The sequence below is a fragment of the Manduca sexta genome, chromosome 3 (genome assembly GCF_014839805.1).
Source record: "Manduca sexta isolate Smith_Timp_Sample1 chromosome 3, JHU_Msex_v1.0, whole genome shotgun sequence".
In the NCBI taxonomy this organism is placed as follows: Eukaryota; Metazoa; Arthropoda; class Insecta; order Lepidoptera; family Sphingidae; genus Manduca; species Manduca sexta.
The window spans coordinates 7,327,587-7,345,103 of record NC_051117.1 but is presented as its reverse complement, the minus strand read 5'-3'; the positions used below and the strand labels follow the sequence as shown (position 1 = coordinate 7,345,103).

At 35.8% G+C, this 17,517-nt stretch overlaps 2 protein-coding genes across 3 annotated transcripts in view; one reads left to right on the top strand and one right to left on the bottom strand.

Annotated features, from left to right (window-relative positions):
• The window catches only part of LOC115453254 (filamin-A), a 108,060-nt gene that overhangs the window by 3,118 nt on the left and 87,425 nt on the right, over positions 1–17,517 (top strand). The window lies entirely within an intron of this gene.
• LOC115442969 lies at positions 9,928–13,940 on the bottom strand. Its single transcript, XM_030168212.2, has 5 exons — positions 13,174–13,940; positions 12,550–12,649; positions 11,376–11,480; positions 10,605–10,760; positions 9,928–10,032 (listed from the first exon to the last, which is right to left on the bottom strand). The coding sequence occupies exons 1-5, from the start codon at positions 13,938–13,940 to the stop codon at positions 9,979–9,981; spliced, it is 1,182 nt and encodes a 393-aa protein (XP_030024072.1). The 3' UTR covers positions 9,928–9,978.

Genomic DNA, 17,517 nt, shown 5'->3' with positions numbered 1-17,517 from the left:
ATTATGATAAATAGAAACATGGATAAATGTAACAGCAAAGCTACACAATGGTTTCCTAAGAAACTTAGACGTCATAGTCCCACGTAAATATGTCGCGTTCAGGGCTTAACCTGAGTGAATCCGGTTTCAAGCAATCCGCCATAATTGCGGCGACTGGCGAGGGAAATCATCTCTCGAAAATCAACACTTTTCCTTAGCCGTACTTCGCTTATCATTAGGGACATCGTTTATCATTGTTATATCGCTTTGCTACGCCGGTATAACAAAAGACTTATCTGACCCCAACTGAGACCGTCCATTTCCTCTATAAACGACATTGTTAATATAATTTCCATAAAACCTTCACGTATTAATAAAATATTCTGATTCTCATTTGAAATCCCAAACCGTCCCCAAATTCCTTACTCACAACGATGATTTATTTGTGTTCCTTAATTAATTAGTGTTATATAGTCCAAGGTCCTCGTTTGAACCTGGCTTCCTAATTAATGACTGCTAGTGAAACACGTCGACACACAGTTTGTCAAAATTATAACCAATTTGTCATTGGCGTTAAATTTGTTCCCGACGATTGATTTTAGATTTTCTGCGCTTGCGTTAGTTTTTGTGTGATAATTATGGTCTAGAAGCAGTCCTGGATTTGTAAATAGGCCGTATAGACCGCGGCCTATGGGCAGCAGCCTCTTAAGGCCGGCAGATCGCAGAGGACGCTCACGCAATCGTTTATTTAACTTTAGTGCCTTTCATAATACAAACAAAAGGAAAATTATTAAGTAGTTTAAAGACCTACATACATACATAAACCTACCTACATGCGCCGGCGGAAATAAAGTGGCCTAAACTCATAAAAAATATAAATCCGGCATTGTCATGATATAATTATTATTATGACATTGACAGTAACTGAAGCTGCTGATGCAGTTTTCATTTCCATATTAGTAAAGCTTCCTAGCAACAGGACGTCGTTTGCGTGGCGCGTAAACGAGTACTCAAATCCTTCAATCGCAATCCACATGACATCCATGATCGTTAAAATCGAGATCAATTATCGAGCTCAAGATCTATTTATTGCATCTAGTTAATACGTTACCTGGCCAGCTGTCCCATTCTCAGAGACTTACGAGGCGCAGTATTAAGAAATACAACTATAAATCTGACACGAGTTGTCGCACCCGACACTGCACTCTAATTTATAATGCACTCGCACTGTTTATAATCGTTTTGAGTTTCGAGTTTTATAGTTTCGATGTAATTCTTTAGAAGCCGATGATGTAAAATGACCTTAAAAATATAACCTCGCCACGTGTATAATTGTGATAATATATGGAACTAATTTTTCCTACTGACCAACCTTTAATACTAGATAGCAAAAGTGGCACCCACAAGAATGTTTTTCATGGTTGGTCAAGTTTTCAAACCAATGTAGAGAAAAGCAAGCCACTCGCCTGATGGTAACGACACGACTTTCCAACACAATTCCTCATGTATAAGATGGTTTAATCGCTTTAACTCTTCAGTATTATTTTATACAAATAAACGATAAGATAGGCCTCGCTCTTCATTCGCACTTCAACTTTAATGCAAATAAATTATGAGATAAATCGCTCTTCATTCGTAAGTCCAATCGAAATGCAATCGTAATGGCGGCTCACTGATTCGTAAAACGGTCTTGCTTTTTAGTTATTATCTTTCTACTCTTTGTAACGGGCAGTGGCTTTTTGAATCTCTTGTAACAGGCGCCGTTTCCTGAAAACAATTTTAAATTTTGGATTGAGACGGAGCAGAAAAAGGAAATATCATTTTACCTGATTCACGCATTGAATTCGTGACGTCAGCACGTCAGTTGTTCCCCAAGCGCAATACGACGAAGCCGCAGTCAGCCTTGCTCTTTCATACGTGCAAGTCAATATGAACCTACTGTACCCGATGGTAAGTGAAGTGGGGTCCAAAAAAAGGCGACTGATGATATATGTAATCATATTCTCTCCGAGAGTTGACATAAATATGAAAGGCCTGTTGGAATCGGATATACACAGGCTGATCCCGGAACCCGACACACTTTCGTGGGCCACTATGGCGGGTTTTAACACGATGTGTAACTGGTCGCTATACAGTCGGATATAAAATATATCCTACCACCAGCAAATTTGAAAACGCCATTACATTTCAAGACTATTACAATATAGCTCTCTTAAATCTTATAAATAAACGTCTCCCGGCTGCTTTAATATGTCGGGAATCTTAATCGATAAAGGTTATTTTCGTCTGAAATGTTTCATTCATAATTATTTTTTCTGTCACATATTAACACGATTTGTGGAATGCGCACGAGATTTCGCAATGTTGAGTCTTTACATTTATAAAATTTTCGAGTTTATAAAATATTTGGGTTAAGTAAAATATACATTGGCTATTGGTATAATTCGTGGTATAGTCGTTATTCATCTAGCATTATTGTTAATATTCAAAATTATGAGCAGTCCGATTAGAGAGTATTATGCAATAAATGAAGAAAGTTGACTGCTTGCTCGTTTGCCTACTAAGGCAATAAAAAAAAAACAATGATTCTATAGACATTTTCAAGCATAGTTTAGCATACATAAATACTTAATACATACATTAAATATAAGGAATGTATGGTGTCTGCACAGAATAGAATATTGAGAAATTAAATTATTTTCACTGATTTTATTGTGGTTTTCTATATTATAATTTTCAAACTGCAGCATTCCTAGTCACTGAGGTGTTGGTCAATCGAAAGTAAAATATCTACCTAACTTCTAAAAATATATAAATATTTTTTTTGCTTTTGATGTTCCGATCTACTCAGACTGAGCTCACAGCGTCTTGAAGTCTGGCAGCCGGTCTTTTAGGTTCCGATTAGCTAAATGTAGAATAGGACTCCAGGCTTGTGCAAGCTTCCAACTATCTTCTCTATTGAAATACGGATGTTTTTTAATTTCAATAGCCTCGCGAGTCATACTAGGCAGGAATCGTTGTTCTTCTAAGCGTGGAATTGAATTCACAATAAATTCTGCTCCATTTTCCGCTACGCGTCACGAATTCCGATTACAAATACTAAAATAATAGTAAAATTAATTAGATATTAATATTTACAAAGACTATTTGGAACAGTTTGATAGAATCTATTAGACAAACGCTATGTATGTTGGACGCGTTCCAATTGCACGTAATATTGATATTTAATCGGTACATTTGCATATAAATAATTCAATATTAGCAGCTCTATGTACATTTTATAGGTCTCGAATGTATGTGTTTATAGACTTTTTTTATTATACAGGCACAACTAAGTGTCTCAACTTCATCTGGTAAGTGGATAGGAGTCCTGTAAAATGTCGACTGACGAGAGATGTGTACTCCTCAACAGTCGACACAATTATGCCGGCCTGTTGGAACCGGATGTACACAGATCCCGGAACGCGACACATTTACTTGAGCTACTATGGCGGGTCCTAACACTGTGTGTACGGTGGTCGCTATCTAGGCGGATATAAAATATATCCTACCACTAGCAGATGTATATGGAGTACACTACTTGTACCTCTTCATCTATAAAAGGCGAGATTGTATATATGTATCTAGAGATAGATGGTACGTTTCTCCTATAATTTACCACTTCAGCTGTCAATTTCACAGCAGTTTAGTATTCCTTGCATTAGCTTCACAGCATGACGCGCAACGCCAATGATATGTTATTACTTTTATAATGTCAAATAGTTTAAGATTCATAGAAATTTAGGTTTATCCCTTGCGTTTTATAATTACGACCTTTCTAACAAGCTGATCTGGAAATTTAAGGGGGAGTAACAGAGGACATCCACTCACGAGGTGGACAGATGACCTCATAAGAGTCCTCTCCAATAGGTCGATCTTTGGGGGGAGGCCCATGATCAGTAGTGGACATCCTGCGGCTGATGATGTTGACAGAGGACATTGGGTTGCCGATAACAAAGGATTTAAGGTTACCCTTATGACACCACGTGACCACAAATTGTAATAACTACCGGTAGTAAAGTCCTTATACACCACATGACCATAGCAAAAGACAGCGATGAATCTTTAAAATATTCCCCTGCAATTAATGTGTAATATTTTTGGCGTGCCAGTGAGTGTATAGCTGCCAGGTTAGATATTCGCAGCGACGATTAGAATTGTTGGTGTTGGACGGTAAAACACTTTGTGAAAAGGCGGGAAATGAGCATTAGAATATTTTGTTACACAGACATTAGTTTTGGTATATGTTTATTTATTTAAAAACTTGTAGATAAGGTAAGTTAAAGCTTGGCAAAATTAACTTTCCCGTTCGATCACTAGACACGGTTATTGCATCAAACGCAAATAGTATCTTTGTAATATATTTTTTTGTTATTAAAGTACATATTGATGGTTTTAATATTGTTTCCTTTACATGTGCCGTCATATTTCATGATCCTAGGTCAACGGGAAATATACTATAGGTTTTGATTCCTTTAAAATCACAAAATATGCGACATAAACAGTAATATCTTTATATCACTTTAACTTACATTTTTGATTTTTTCGCAGCTGAAAGAGACCAAAGACCTCCTCAGTATTTCATATAAATTTTAACTACGCCTTCCTGGGAAAAAGGGTCTAGACAGACAGACAGACGGACAACAAAGTGATTTGTTAGTGTACAATTACTTTAGAGTACGATTTGAAGTACAGAATCCTAAAAATTATAGAGATTCCCATTCCTACTGTTTCAAAGAAAACGTACCTAAAATGTCAGTTTGTTGCGCATCAGTCTAAATATTCTAATTCATTCCTCTAAGACCGGCAACGCATTTAAATGATTTTCATAATGTAAGTGTTTATTGCCACTGAAGATTATTTTAACATTAGTCAGATTTATGCGTTTAGCAGTTTATAAAAAGAAATGTAATCCAACATTATGATATTGCGAAAGAATGCTAGTCCAAAAAAATAGCAGCTGCATATACCTTCGGCGTAGTTTAGCACATTATTTATTTTGGCTTTCGTCCACTATTATGTGTTATATGGATATATATAATATTTACAGTAACAATTTTTTGTTTATAAATAAATTGGGTAAACTTGTATTTCTTTCGTCGACGATGCATTCATCTATTTGTGGTGTTGTAGGTAGGAATATGTAAATAAGCGTTTATTATTAGTCTGTGTATAATTTTCACAAGCCGTCTAGAGTCCTCGTAGTTCTTTTGTATACCAATCATTCAACTAGTTCAGTGAAATAATCAACAATAAAAAATTTAAGCATGGTAAAGAATGGATTTGGCTGAGTTTGTACGTCCACTTTCTTTATATTTATACTGTCAGGATGATCTTATATCGGAGAAATTGTATCAGAAAAATCATTACAAAGATCTTCGCCCTTACGAGCAAACCATAAAGCAACAATTAAATAAAATAAAATAAAATTCATCACGTAGGCGAACATAGTTGCACTTATGATAAGTCAAGGTACATGAGAATATTTAATTATTACTTAATTAAGTCGCTTATATAACTAAATACATTTTATATTAATAAATATAATTATAAACTAGGAATAGCTCGACTTCTTGCGATTGTGTGCTGTCAAGATAATAGGCAAATTATAATCTTACAATGTATCAATAAAGCTGGCACGCTGAGCTGACGCGTTCATGATGGATGACCAGATGGAACACGGAGGCGGGCCGCATTAAATCCAGCCCGTAAACTACCACGGAATGCGAATTAAACTGCTCAAGGATTCGTTTCATACGAGTCCAGGCTATTTTGAATTCTTATATTTAGCTCAGTATAGTTTAAAATTAATGCGCCTTGGTGACGTTGTATGTACGACTGCAGTGCTGCAGTCGTGGGTTTGATGCCCGGGTTAGGAAAAGTGATATTGGGTTTTCTATTCAGTATAAGCTCGGAGTCTGGAATTTCTGCCCAATATGGCGATAGGTTCGCCCCCATCACATCATGGGTATACAAACGGCGGGAAGTGGGTGTACCAGTTGCGCCTCTGCCTACCTTTTGGAGATAAAGGCAAAGACTTGTGTGTGTATAGTTTAACATAAGTTTTGTAGGATTTGATTTAAAGGTAATAAATAGGCGAACAAAATTGCATTTATGTCAGGTCAAGGTCCCTGATAATAATAAATTAATGATTATAATTAAGATTTACTTATATAACAACGGATGTTTAGTATTACCTTAAATTAAAGAGAGCCTTCATTTCGCTTAACATCAGGTGCAGTGGAGCTACTTTGCCGAGCTACAAATAAAAAAGCTAGCTCGGGGTTGCCGATAAGGGGAGAAAAAGCGTATTAATGAGACTCCTTATACTTCATGAGGTTTATTCTTATCCCCCTTGAATAAGTATTCGGCGCTGTAATATTAATTAAGCAATTACAATATAGAAATTATTTGGTCTAGATTTTCATCGGCCGTCTACCCGTCATTAATAATTTATGGGAGGACTTTTATTACTAGAACTTATCTGGTAAAACCGGTGATAGCGTAGTTGGGAATGGAGCGATCTACCGAGCTGAACGCTGCAGGTCCAAACCCAAGGCACACACCTGACTTTTTGAAGATACTTGTGTATTGGTTGTCAATTATCGGTCGCTTTATCTGTAAACGAAAACAGTGAGAAAACCTAGATACCTGAGAATCCTCCATAAGAATTTCGAAGGTATGTGAAGTCTGCCAGCCCACAATAGGCCAGCGTGTTCTAAAGGCCTAAACCGTCGCAGTAGTAGAAGTCGTGCTCAGCAGGAAAAATACAGGGCTGGTCCTATTATATTCAATGACGTTTTAAAACAAAACATCTTAGATTATATTAATATTTCTGGGTCAAGGAAAGTTGGTCGATGGCGATAAGTAATATAATTAATACTTTTATAACAAAATTTTAATGGTAACAAAATTTTTGCATTCGGGAGGAATAATAATTACATTCGGGAGGCGGGAAGAGTGAATGGGGCCCGCGGTGTTGCGATATGGCTCACTGCGGACTGATCGGTGACGTTAAGAAATAAATACTTTTATATCTAAATGCAGATGCGATTAAGGAATAATATACTGATGATTTATGCAAAAGGGTTATTTTATGTGATTAACGTACACCCAGGAATAATCCAAGAGCTAATTTGCCGCGTTTTTCAACACGAAAATGTCTAATCTAGTTTCCTTGGCCTATGTAATAAATAAATGACCTCAAAATCAGCAAGCATTCACAAACATTTCAACGACTACCGCAAGTGTCTTTCATCCACTCTTTGATGTGGGATTTGGTGGTTAAATATTAAATGTCCCACGGCGGTCGTAACAACGTTCCAAGAAACGAATTACTGAGGATTGCTTATAATGTTTCACATTAGATGCGATTTATGTGAATGAACTGTGTTTTGCACGCAATTTAACCCGCCTGGACAGGCCTTTCTCAAATTGGAAGTTCCAATGTGTAAATTTTCCGGTTAAAAAAGCTTGTACTTGTTATATATTTATTCAAGACATGGTCTATGTAAGAAAATATATCTAAATCCGTTCAGCGGATTCCACGTTTACTTCTAATAAACATTCAAATATTTTTTTTTAAATTTCACATTTATTAACAGTCATTTTGACATTGCGTGACTAAATGAAACCATGTTTTTTGTTCTTAAAAATAACACTTGTAAATTAAGGAACTCGAACCGTAGATTTCAAATAAAAGAGTGTAAATTTCGAACAAAATATATATCAATAAAAAGTAATATTAATTTTACAAGCCCTAATACCACTACTACTGTTCTAAGAGAATTCTTCACAATGGCAACATCACACATTCAGACAGAAATACATTCATACACACGCCATATTTGTACTAAACTACAAAAGATTAAAAATTCAGAAATGTTTCGTAATAATATTAATTATTCATGGCTGATTTTTGGTACAATGTTAGAAGAGCTAAAGATAAGTAAATATATGGTTTCATTTATTAATACAAAGTCAAAATGACCCTATAGAAATAGGAAGTAGGATGATGGTTGGAATTTACATTTAGAAACATTGGTCTATCTTTTAAATAAGTATATTCTATTCTCCTTCAGCAAATGTGATTCTATCTCCCTAGGGATAAAGCCGGATAATGTTTGAATCTCATTTGTAACATCCGGTATATCACATATCTTAAATAAAGTACAACATATAACATAATAAAACTTTTATGACATACTAAAACAAGTCAACATATAACTGTTTATTGCACATCCTAAATTATCAATTGACATTGAAAAATATTATTGACTAAACATTTTATGAAGTCTCTTATTTCTATGGCAAAATTAGAATTTTAATTGATATTTGTTATGGTTTATGGTGGTATCTTCATTGGTGATTTCGCTCGATAAAAAGTAGTATATTTATAGCAACTTAATGGGGAGTCCAGCATACCTTTCCCCTAGCGGTAAGCAATACGACCGGCCATAAACAGTAGAAGCACCATGCAGAACTTTGAATAACGATGCGTTGGGTAGCCCTCATTGCGCTAGCTATCATGAGGCATAAGATTTTAGTCTTATAATATACTTTGTTACACGGGCTAGCACTTTTACTTTGTTAGAACTCAGGGTTAATGTACCTTGTGCCCTGTGACTCGGGAGCATCTAGAGAATTATGCAACCCCTGCCTGTCGTAAAAGGCGACTAATTGGGGCTTAGAGACAGTCACGGGAGAGCAGTGGGGGGCTGCTCGCTCGACTACAGCGACTCTGAGGTGGATGACAATGCGGGTAATAGGTCTCCCGATGTCGTAGACTCCAAAGGCGTCCTTTACCGTGCATCGTAGCCCCTTCAATTAGATTGGTGCCGCAATGCGGTATCACGCAGGGACGGTTCCGAGCAGTTGTCTTTGTGCAACAAGATACCCCGGGGCCGTCTAGTATGCGTCGAAGAAGGCCACCGCGAATTTTGGTTCGTATGCCGGTGTGGGCGATACAGGGGTTGGGGACTCGGTCCAATGCTCCTGATGATGTTATACTCCCGAGCGTCGACGTTGGGCCGTAAGACCGGTGAAACTAACATAACCATTCCACTGATCCTCCAAGTGGTGGTAGCGATAACGCGTTTTTTATAAAAAAAAAAGGTTTATGTAGCTTCCTATTCATTAAGGAATTTTCAGAATCGAAACAATGGTTTGAGAGATTAACGTCTTCAAACAAATATAAATTTTAACCTTATTTTAGTATTCATACATGTCACCTTAATAACTAATAATTAATAAAAAGTACTGCAGGTAATTAACTGTATTAATTAGCAAGAATATTCAAGGACTAAATAAATTACTTTCAATTTTCATTTCTAATTATTAGTGATATTATTAATGAATTATAATAATTGCTAGCAATTAACAATCTTCATTATATCGTTAAGTATTCAAGGACTACATAAATTAATTTAATTAAAGAAATTTTGATTAGTGCTTTAAGTATTTAATTTTTAGCACCATGTGCCTGGTTCAAAATGATTCTATCTTCCTAACTAAAATCAACCAATCACGCTCATAAAATTTCATTGAAATCGGTTAGATTTTGGAGATTAGCGTTCACAAGAGATTTTCGGGAATAATACTTAAATATCCAACTATTCCAATTAGTTTTAAAAAAAGTCTTAACACAAACCATGTTTTGACAATTACATACACAACAAAAAAAAGCCCAATCGGGCAAGCCGTGTGATGCTAAAACCTACATGCAGCTATAGTCTTTAAAATTCCACAGGATCACCCGTTGAACTAACTAAAGATTTCCTAACAAATGTCTATCGCTCCAGCCGTTTTGAAGTCCATAGGGAACATACATACACACATTTATTTTTATAGACATATATTTATTATATTCTAAATACTTAAAACTCAATTGGTTTATATGAATGAATTTGGTGCAATAATCTGACTGCGTGTGCGCAACGTTAATATAATATACATACTACGTTATCCCCACATGGCACACATAAGGTTGAAAATCGCATAGGATTGCTGGAAAAGCTGAAACAAAATTGAAAATACTTTAATATATAGTCTGCTGTCGTGAGTAGCGATACAATAACACTTATCTCCGGCATAGATATAGAACAAATTAACTCCTATTTTCGTGATTTTGACTTTTGTCCATTTATTACTTTACTTACGACATGACGCAAATTTTAGTCTCTGAACAATTCTTATATCTTGTCCCATTTTAGAAAATATCTTTCCAAAAAATAAGTATGTACAAAAATACACAAAGAATTAAAGACTAACAATCAAATAAATAAACAAATAACTGTGGTTACGATAACTTAAAATATTTAACAAACAAAATAAAATAAGTTGTTATTTTTACGATTCAATATTCAACATCTAGCTTTTGAATGTAGTTTATATAAATTAGTGAACTCATACATCAGAGACTTTTCCCGCCCTCACACCCACCACTACAACTCCTGTAAGCCAGGCACGCATTTTATAACACCGAGCAGTGAAGCTCGGCGAGTCTATGGGAAAACTAATTTGTCTTTATCCTATAACAATATTAATCAAATAGAAAGATAGGGAGGAGTTGGAAATATAACCCATACATCAGTAAGAGCATCCAGGCAGACTGTCCGGAACATGGTACGTATGGCGATGGGCTGCAGGGCTCTCAGGAGTATCACCAGCAGGGTGGACCGAGCTCTGCTAGAAGACGCCTCCTCCCACCTACTGCTATATACTGCTAGACGAAGCTCCTCACCCTGGAGACATCAATCATATATTTTTACGTAATTTGTATTTATTTATTAACAAAAAACCAACAGCTAAAAAGCAAGGACATTAAACAGTAATACAGATGTAGTTTGTAAAAATGTAACAGAAGGCCAATTAGAAGTTTTCACAGATAAGTATAAATTTATCATAAAATTAATAACAGGCAGCTCGAAGTTTGATTCCCGAGTCGATCAAAGTTATATTATTTCATACAGGCACATCAAAGTGAAGACATTGCACTTAATAGTAAGTGGAGTAATAAATAGAATGTTGAGTGAAGAGAAATTATTACCCCTCGTCCAAAAAACCCTGAATAAGGTGATACTAAGAACGTATGTATTAGTTGAAAACAACATGGTTTTACTCACGTTATAAAGTAGTCGGAAACGCCGACCAGTTTCGGCCTATTAAGTAGGCCATCCTCGGGGGCGAGTGCTAAGAGGACGTCCCGTCGCCAAGGCCTCTCGATCACTATCGATGTGATGTTTAGTACGTTAGTAAAACCGTGTTGTTTTCGACCAATTTAATATGTCTCGCGTAGGTTTTAATAATATTAAGGTATGTATTATATTTACTAATGGGTGTAATTAATTAAAACACACCTTCTCCATGAGCAGGTCGCTGTAGAAACACGGCGAACTGCTTATCAAAACACCGCCAAAAATAAACGCTCCTAACTCCACGCGGATCTCGCCTTTGTGGAAAGCCTGGAAATAATTGAATAAAGCCAGTGAAGTCATCCTATGTGGCACAAGAAACATGACAAAAACGTTTATGTGTTTATAGGGTAGTTTACGTTCGATCTTGACAAATATATTTTTATACGTGTTAGGAAATATAAACTTATTATTAGGTTCATACTTACTACATTTTGATCCTATGATTTTTAAAGTCAATCAAATTTACATACATAAATAACAATACAGAAACGACTATCAAAATCCGGTGAAAAATCAATATTATAATATAAGCCTTTTAAAGCCGATGGGCTAAAAGTCAAAAAACGAATGAGACGGCGCGCGTCCCATCTTGCGACGTTATCAAGAATTCCATGCGCGCAAAAGAGAGCGCTCTATCCCCAATACGTGCCCACTCTTGTACATTGCAATATTCGAATTATGATAATAATTTTTAACAAATGCCATTGCTAGTTTCGAGAATTGGCTCCTATTATTTGCTACTAGGTTGCTCGCGGCTTCACTCGAGTGAAAAGACTCCCGTTACAAAAGTGCCTAAAAAATTACACGACTTCAACGTCATTAAGGCGATACCTCAAGGTCCATTTTCATACATTTTGTTTCGGCTTTAATCTGGGTAACTAAACAAGTATTGGCAAGTAAAGAATTTAAATTCACGTCTAGTTAGTGATTAGTTCTCGCAGTTGAAGAAAAATGTAAAAATAATTAATAATCATGGATATTTCTGCCTTTAAAATTTCGTCATATTAAATTTTAAAGGCCGAAATATCCATGATTATTAATTATTTTACGTTTTTCTTCAACTGCGAGAACTAATCACTAACTAGACGTGAATTTAAATTCTTTACTTGCCAATACTTGTTTAGTTACCCAGATTAAAGCCGAAACAAAATGTATGAAAATGGACCTTGAGGTATCGCCTTAATTAAAAAATAACAGAAAAAATACTATAATTGAAGCAAATTACCACGATAAAAAGTAGCCTATGTTTCAGCCTATTGTGTTTGGTAGAGAGATCGTCTGGCTCACATGCTGATTTCTCAACTAATCGCAACCAAAGAAGTATTACAATATTTACCTTAATGACTTCGTAGATTGCTATCGGTAGAATAATCGTGGTAGCTTTCATAGTTAACTCGTACACTACTCTAAAACATATTTTGGTTTTCTCCACGAAACTGAAAAAGGTGACAGGTGATAACAAAATTATTGTAACCTAAAAACTATATATTTACACGCAGTTTAATTTCTAATACCAATCCGGAACAACATTTAACAAAGAAGAACTGGAAAAATGTTAGTTACTTTTCATAAGCAGTCTATAAATAAAAAAGCTTTTTATTTATTCTTATTTATACAAATGATATTTTACAAATGGATAAACTTGGCGGCGTAGTTGTTACGAATATCGCTTTGGGGCTCTGGGCTCGAATCCCGAGTCGAGCACAAAAAATATTGGATTTGTTTGCTCAGTATCAAACCGGAGTCTGGAGTTTGTGCCCGATATGGCGATAGCTTCACCCCTATCACATCATGAGACAGAATATACATGGCAAAAAGTGGGCGCACTAGTTACAACTCTGTCTACCACTTCAGGAATAAAAGACGTGAATATGTGTGTTATATATTTCGATATACCTGTATACGTATTGACTGTCTTCCACTTCAGGAAGAAAAGGCGTGAGTATGTTTTTCGATTTACCTGTATACGTATTGAATTTCTTGTATTATATCTTTCAATTTCTCGTTTGCTTCCTCCTCATTATTCAAAATAAACAGATCCTTCACTCTCTTTATAATAACCTCCAGCCGCGCACAACTATGCAGCATAAATATCGGACCAATAGGCACAAAAGCGGCGTACATAAACGACCCATACAAACCAAAATACATAATAAGGAAATACGTGAGGAGATATACAAAGAAATTGCTTTCTTTATTCTCTTCTATTATTCTTGGAAATGTCATATCATACACTGGCACAAGCTTGAAATCATCTTTGTAGTAATAATATGCATAGAGAATGAAATTCCTTAATGGAAACAAGACCACTCCAGCGATAGATATCGCCAACCATTGCGTACACACCCATTTGCTCTGTTCTGCGTACTTTAAAACAACTTTTTGTTCTTCAGTTATAAAGCTTTGGGTTTCCTTATAATCCGCCTTCATTATTTCAAACATACTTGTCAGTAGATCTTGATTGGCCAGCATGACTGCGTAGTTAAAAGATACTACGAAGTACATAACGCTGAGGCATCCGTTGCGACATGTTGCTGAAAAGTCATTGTTTTTCAAATCGTGGAATATCACGCAGTAAATAATCAGTAGGAATATTATGGTAAACATTCCGTGTAGAATGAAGAATTGCATGAACCATTTCTTGTCTCTTTTGATGTGAGGATGCGATCTGTTGAGCTTCATCGCGAGGATCGGCCATCGGTAAAATTCATCGAAGTTCAAGTACATGTTTGCGTACAAAATTTAAAGCATTAATGGAAGTATTTGCCACTGTTGGATTTATAAATACTGTTGTTATTTAAGGGTAAGCACTTAATAAGTGTATTGAATATAACTATCTATTTACAAGAGTTAATATTTTTAGTAGCAGAAGAAAAGAAGTGATAGGCAAAGCTGATTGCTAAAACTGAGATCCACGCTTGATCCTAGAGCATAAAAGGTTGCCTTTTCCAATTTGCTTATTTCATATTATAAATATTGTTATTTATCGCTATAACATCATGAATACTAGGTTATCTTGGGCCCTGATGTTTTTTTTATCCACGGACTAAAAGCCAAAAGTACATCCTGCAGGATTAAGTGCAACGATTTATTGCACTCTCCATATAATGTCCATAGAGAAACATTGAAGAATACATTTCTCAATTATAATACCTACAAAACTTCGGTCCACGTTTCAGCTACTATGATATTTTTTTAGGGTGTATAATAATAATACCAGCCCTATATATGCTGCTCACTGCTGAGCACGGACTTCCTCCACTATTTAAAGAGTTTATGCCTTTGTTTACCACGCTGGCTTAATCTGGGTTGGCAGACTTCATATATCTCTATTAGGTATGTAGCTTTCCTCATTATCTTTTCTTTTACCATTCAGGTATTTAGCTTATTTAGTATTTTGTATTACATTACCATTATGGCAATGTAAAATAAAATACTATGTAACTACTGCATAATTTACTTCAAAATTCTCATGGAGAATTATCAGGTATATAGTCTTCTCTTTAAAAACCCATAGTTAATTATTTTTTCTACTCATTGACTTTAATTTACTAACACTTAAGTCTTATTATACAGCTGTGGTAAAATCCTGCAATGAATAATGTCGGTTGCAGACCAAAAGCTAAGCTATATGTTAGGTTTTTTTCAATAAACGTCCCTGTAATCATTTCTGAGGGATACCTGCGAATGGTATACTGGAATCGCCCGGTTTAGTAACTACAGGGTCCTGGAAGAAATTTGGGAGGGGATATCTGGGAAAGAAAAGTGGGGGAAGGAGAAGGAACCCTCTTAGGATGGCCAGAGGGGAGAAAAAAGGGAAATATCCGCGAGGTCCTTATAGACCTCAATAGGTATGTACCACCATTAGGAATACACACTAGGCTGCGTGCCTAGGGTCGAAACAAAAGTCCCTGTGTGCATGATCGTGCATTCAGTGTGGAGACCTAGTGCAGAAGAATCTCTCGGAGGGAAAAGTATACGTTAGTTTAGCTTATCTCGCTACGCTGCGATATTTCATACGTTTGTACAGACCTCATGGTCTCCTTCATGACAAATGTCTAACATTCGGGTAAACATAGAAAATCATCAGGGGCAATTAATGTCGCCGAAATAAAAAAATGTATTTGTATTTATTTTGCCGTTCTTCACATTTACACTTTCACACGCAAGCATATACATACACACACACACACACACACACACACGCGCACGTACAATCACAATAAGACGGTTGCTAACTCGCGCTTAAGAAAATACTTTACTTTAATTAATTGGTTTCTCAAGACACAGGCTCAGCCTAATTTGAGAACCTCTGGCAATATTTTTCTGTACCCTTTTTACATTTAAATAAAGATTTTTTCATTTTCATTTACTGTTTGAAATAAATTCTTTTCAAAATAAAAATCTTTTCTCCAAATGACTAAGTCCAAAACAAATTCACGGTCAAAACCCAGTACATAAATTCTAAAACAAATTATAGCGTGCTTAAACTAATGTTATAAATAGACGTTGTTTATGAAGCCAGCTCGGTAGATGAAAGCTGTTTGGATCAATTAGGATTCCTAACGTGTCAAAAGCGAATTACTGATGAGGCAGGTCTTGTAAACAATCCAGGACCTTCGGTGCTCAGTTGGTTGGTTGAAATGGAAATTTGTGCCACGAGACTCATGTTTTGAAGTTTTTTTTTATTGCATTCAAAGGCAGATGAGCTAGCGGCCAACCTGATGGTAAGTTTGTTTCTAGTCTTTATTTTGTTCTAGGTCTTAAATTGCGATATGGTTTAAAATAAGTTCCTAGTTAATGCGGGTATTCTGAGCCATTGATGTCAAATGATTATTACAAAAAAAGATGAAACTCCGATAAACCTAACAAATAATTAAAAATCTTTCTTTGTACAATGATTCAGAATTAATTATCTAATATTAAGTAAACTACAACAAACAATTAGACGTATAAGAATAATGGTATATAAATACTATATATTCCACGTAAATCGTAAATATGTCAGATGAATTCGTTCATATACAAACAGATTGAACATGAATAAACGATTGAATTAACTATAATTTAAAGGTTTTGTGTAAACGTAGCATTGAATTCATTACCCAAATATTTGAAAATTACAAACTGCGGTATGTTATTTTGTAGGTGCGCTATCAGTTTTCAGAAGCGGAATATGAATCAACTAAGATGAACTTTCACGATATTTTAAAATTATGTATTTGTTTTTATTTATAAACTCGGATTATAAATTTCACATTTTTTTTATTCGGGTTCGGTATTGTGACCCTACTGGACTTGATGGTGAGTGGAATGGGGTCCAATATGATGTCCATCGGTAATAGTCACAATTATGCCATGCCAGTCTGTTGGAACTGGTTACACACAGGCTGATCTCGAAAGGCGGATTTTAAAACGATGTATATAGTGGTCGCTATCGGGGTAGGTATAAAATATATCCTACCACCAGCAGAACTTTCGTTTTTTGACTAAACTCGGTCAAACCGGTGCATTTGGTCAAAGTCACAGCCATAGTTGTCACCTTATTAAAATTACTTTTTATCCCATACAACTTTGTTATTTTCCAAAACACGAGCAAAACACACACTTTGGCATAGGTGCAAAAAGGGCATCTATTTTTCACCAAAGGTATTCCATCCCATGATATGATAGACCAGCGTATCGCTATATCGACACAAAAGACTACGCTGATAGTGAACAGAAAAACCCAAGTATCACTACCCGACTTGGGATTAGAATTTGGGCTTTCAAAGCAGTGATCGTAGCAAACAACTACGCCATCAAGGTAGTGCTCAAACATACAAATATAATTCTGTGAAGCTACGGTTCCGCTCAAAGCCCACTCATCCCCACCCATTAGCTACCACAGGTGAAGATGTATTATTTGTTTACAAATCTTTCAGAGCGGAGTATCCATCAATCAATTTGAATAGCGTTTGATGTAAACTCGTTACTTGTTATTTATCGTTGGTGATAGATTGTTTTTTTAAACTATGTTAAATTTAGATAATGTATGTCTTTATTTATACTGAATTGTAAGTTTGTACGGACAGGTCTACTGCTACCATAATGATTTATGTTACCGCTAAGGCAAATTATTCAAGTGTTGTGACATCAAATTCCTAGGTGGATAGGCACATCACTTTATTGCATTCGAAGTTTCAAAGGAATCTCCACGTTGCCGGTTTCGGTTTTTGTAAATCTAACCACGCGAAGCCCACAGAGCAATTCGTGCTCGGTCTCCAGTCTCTACACCGAAGGCACGCCCATGTCATGGGGAGAC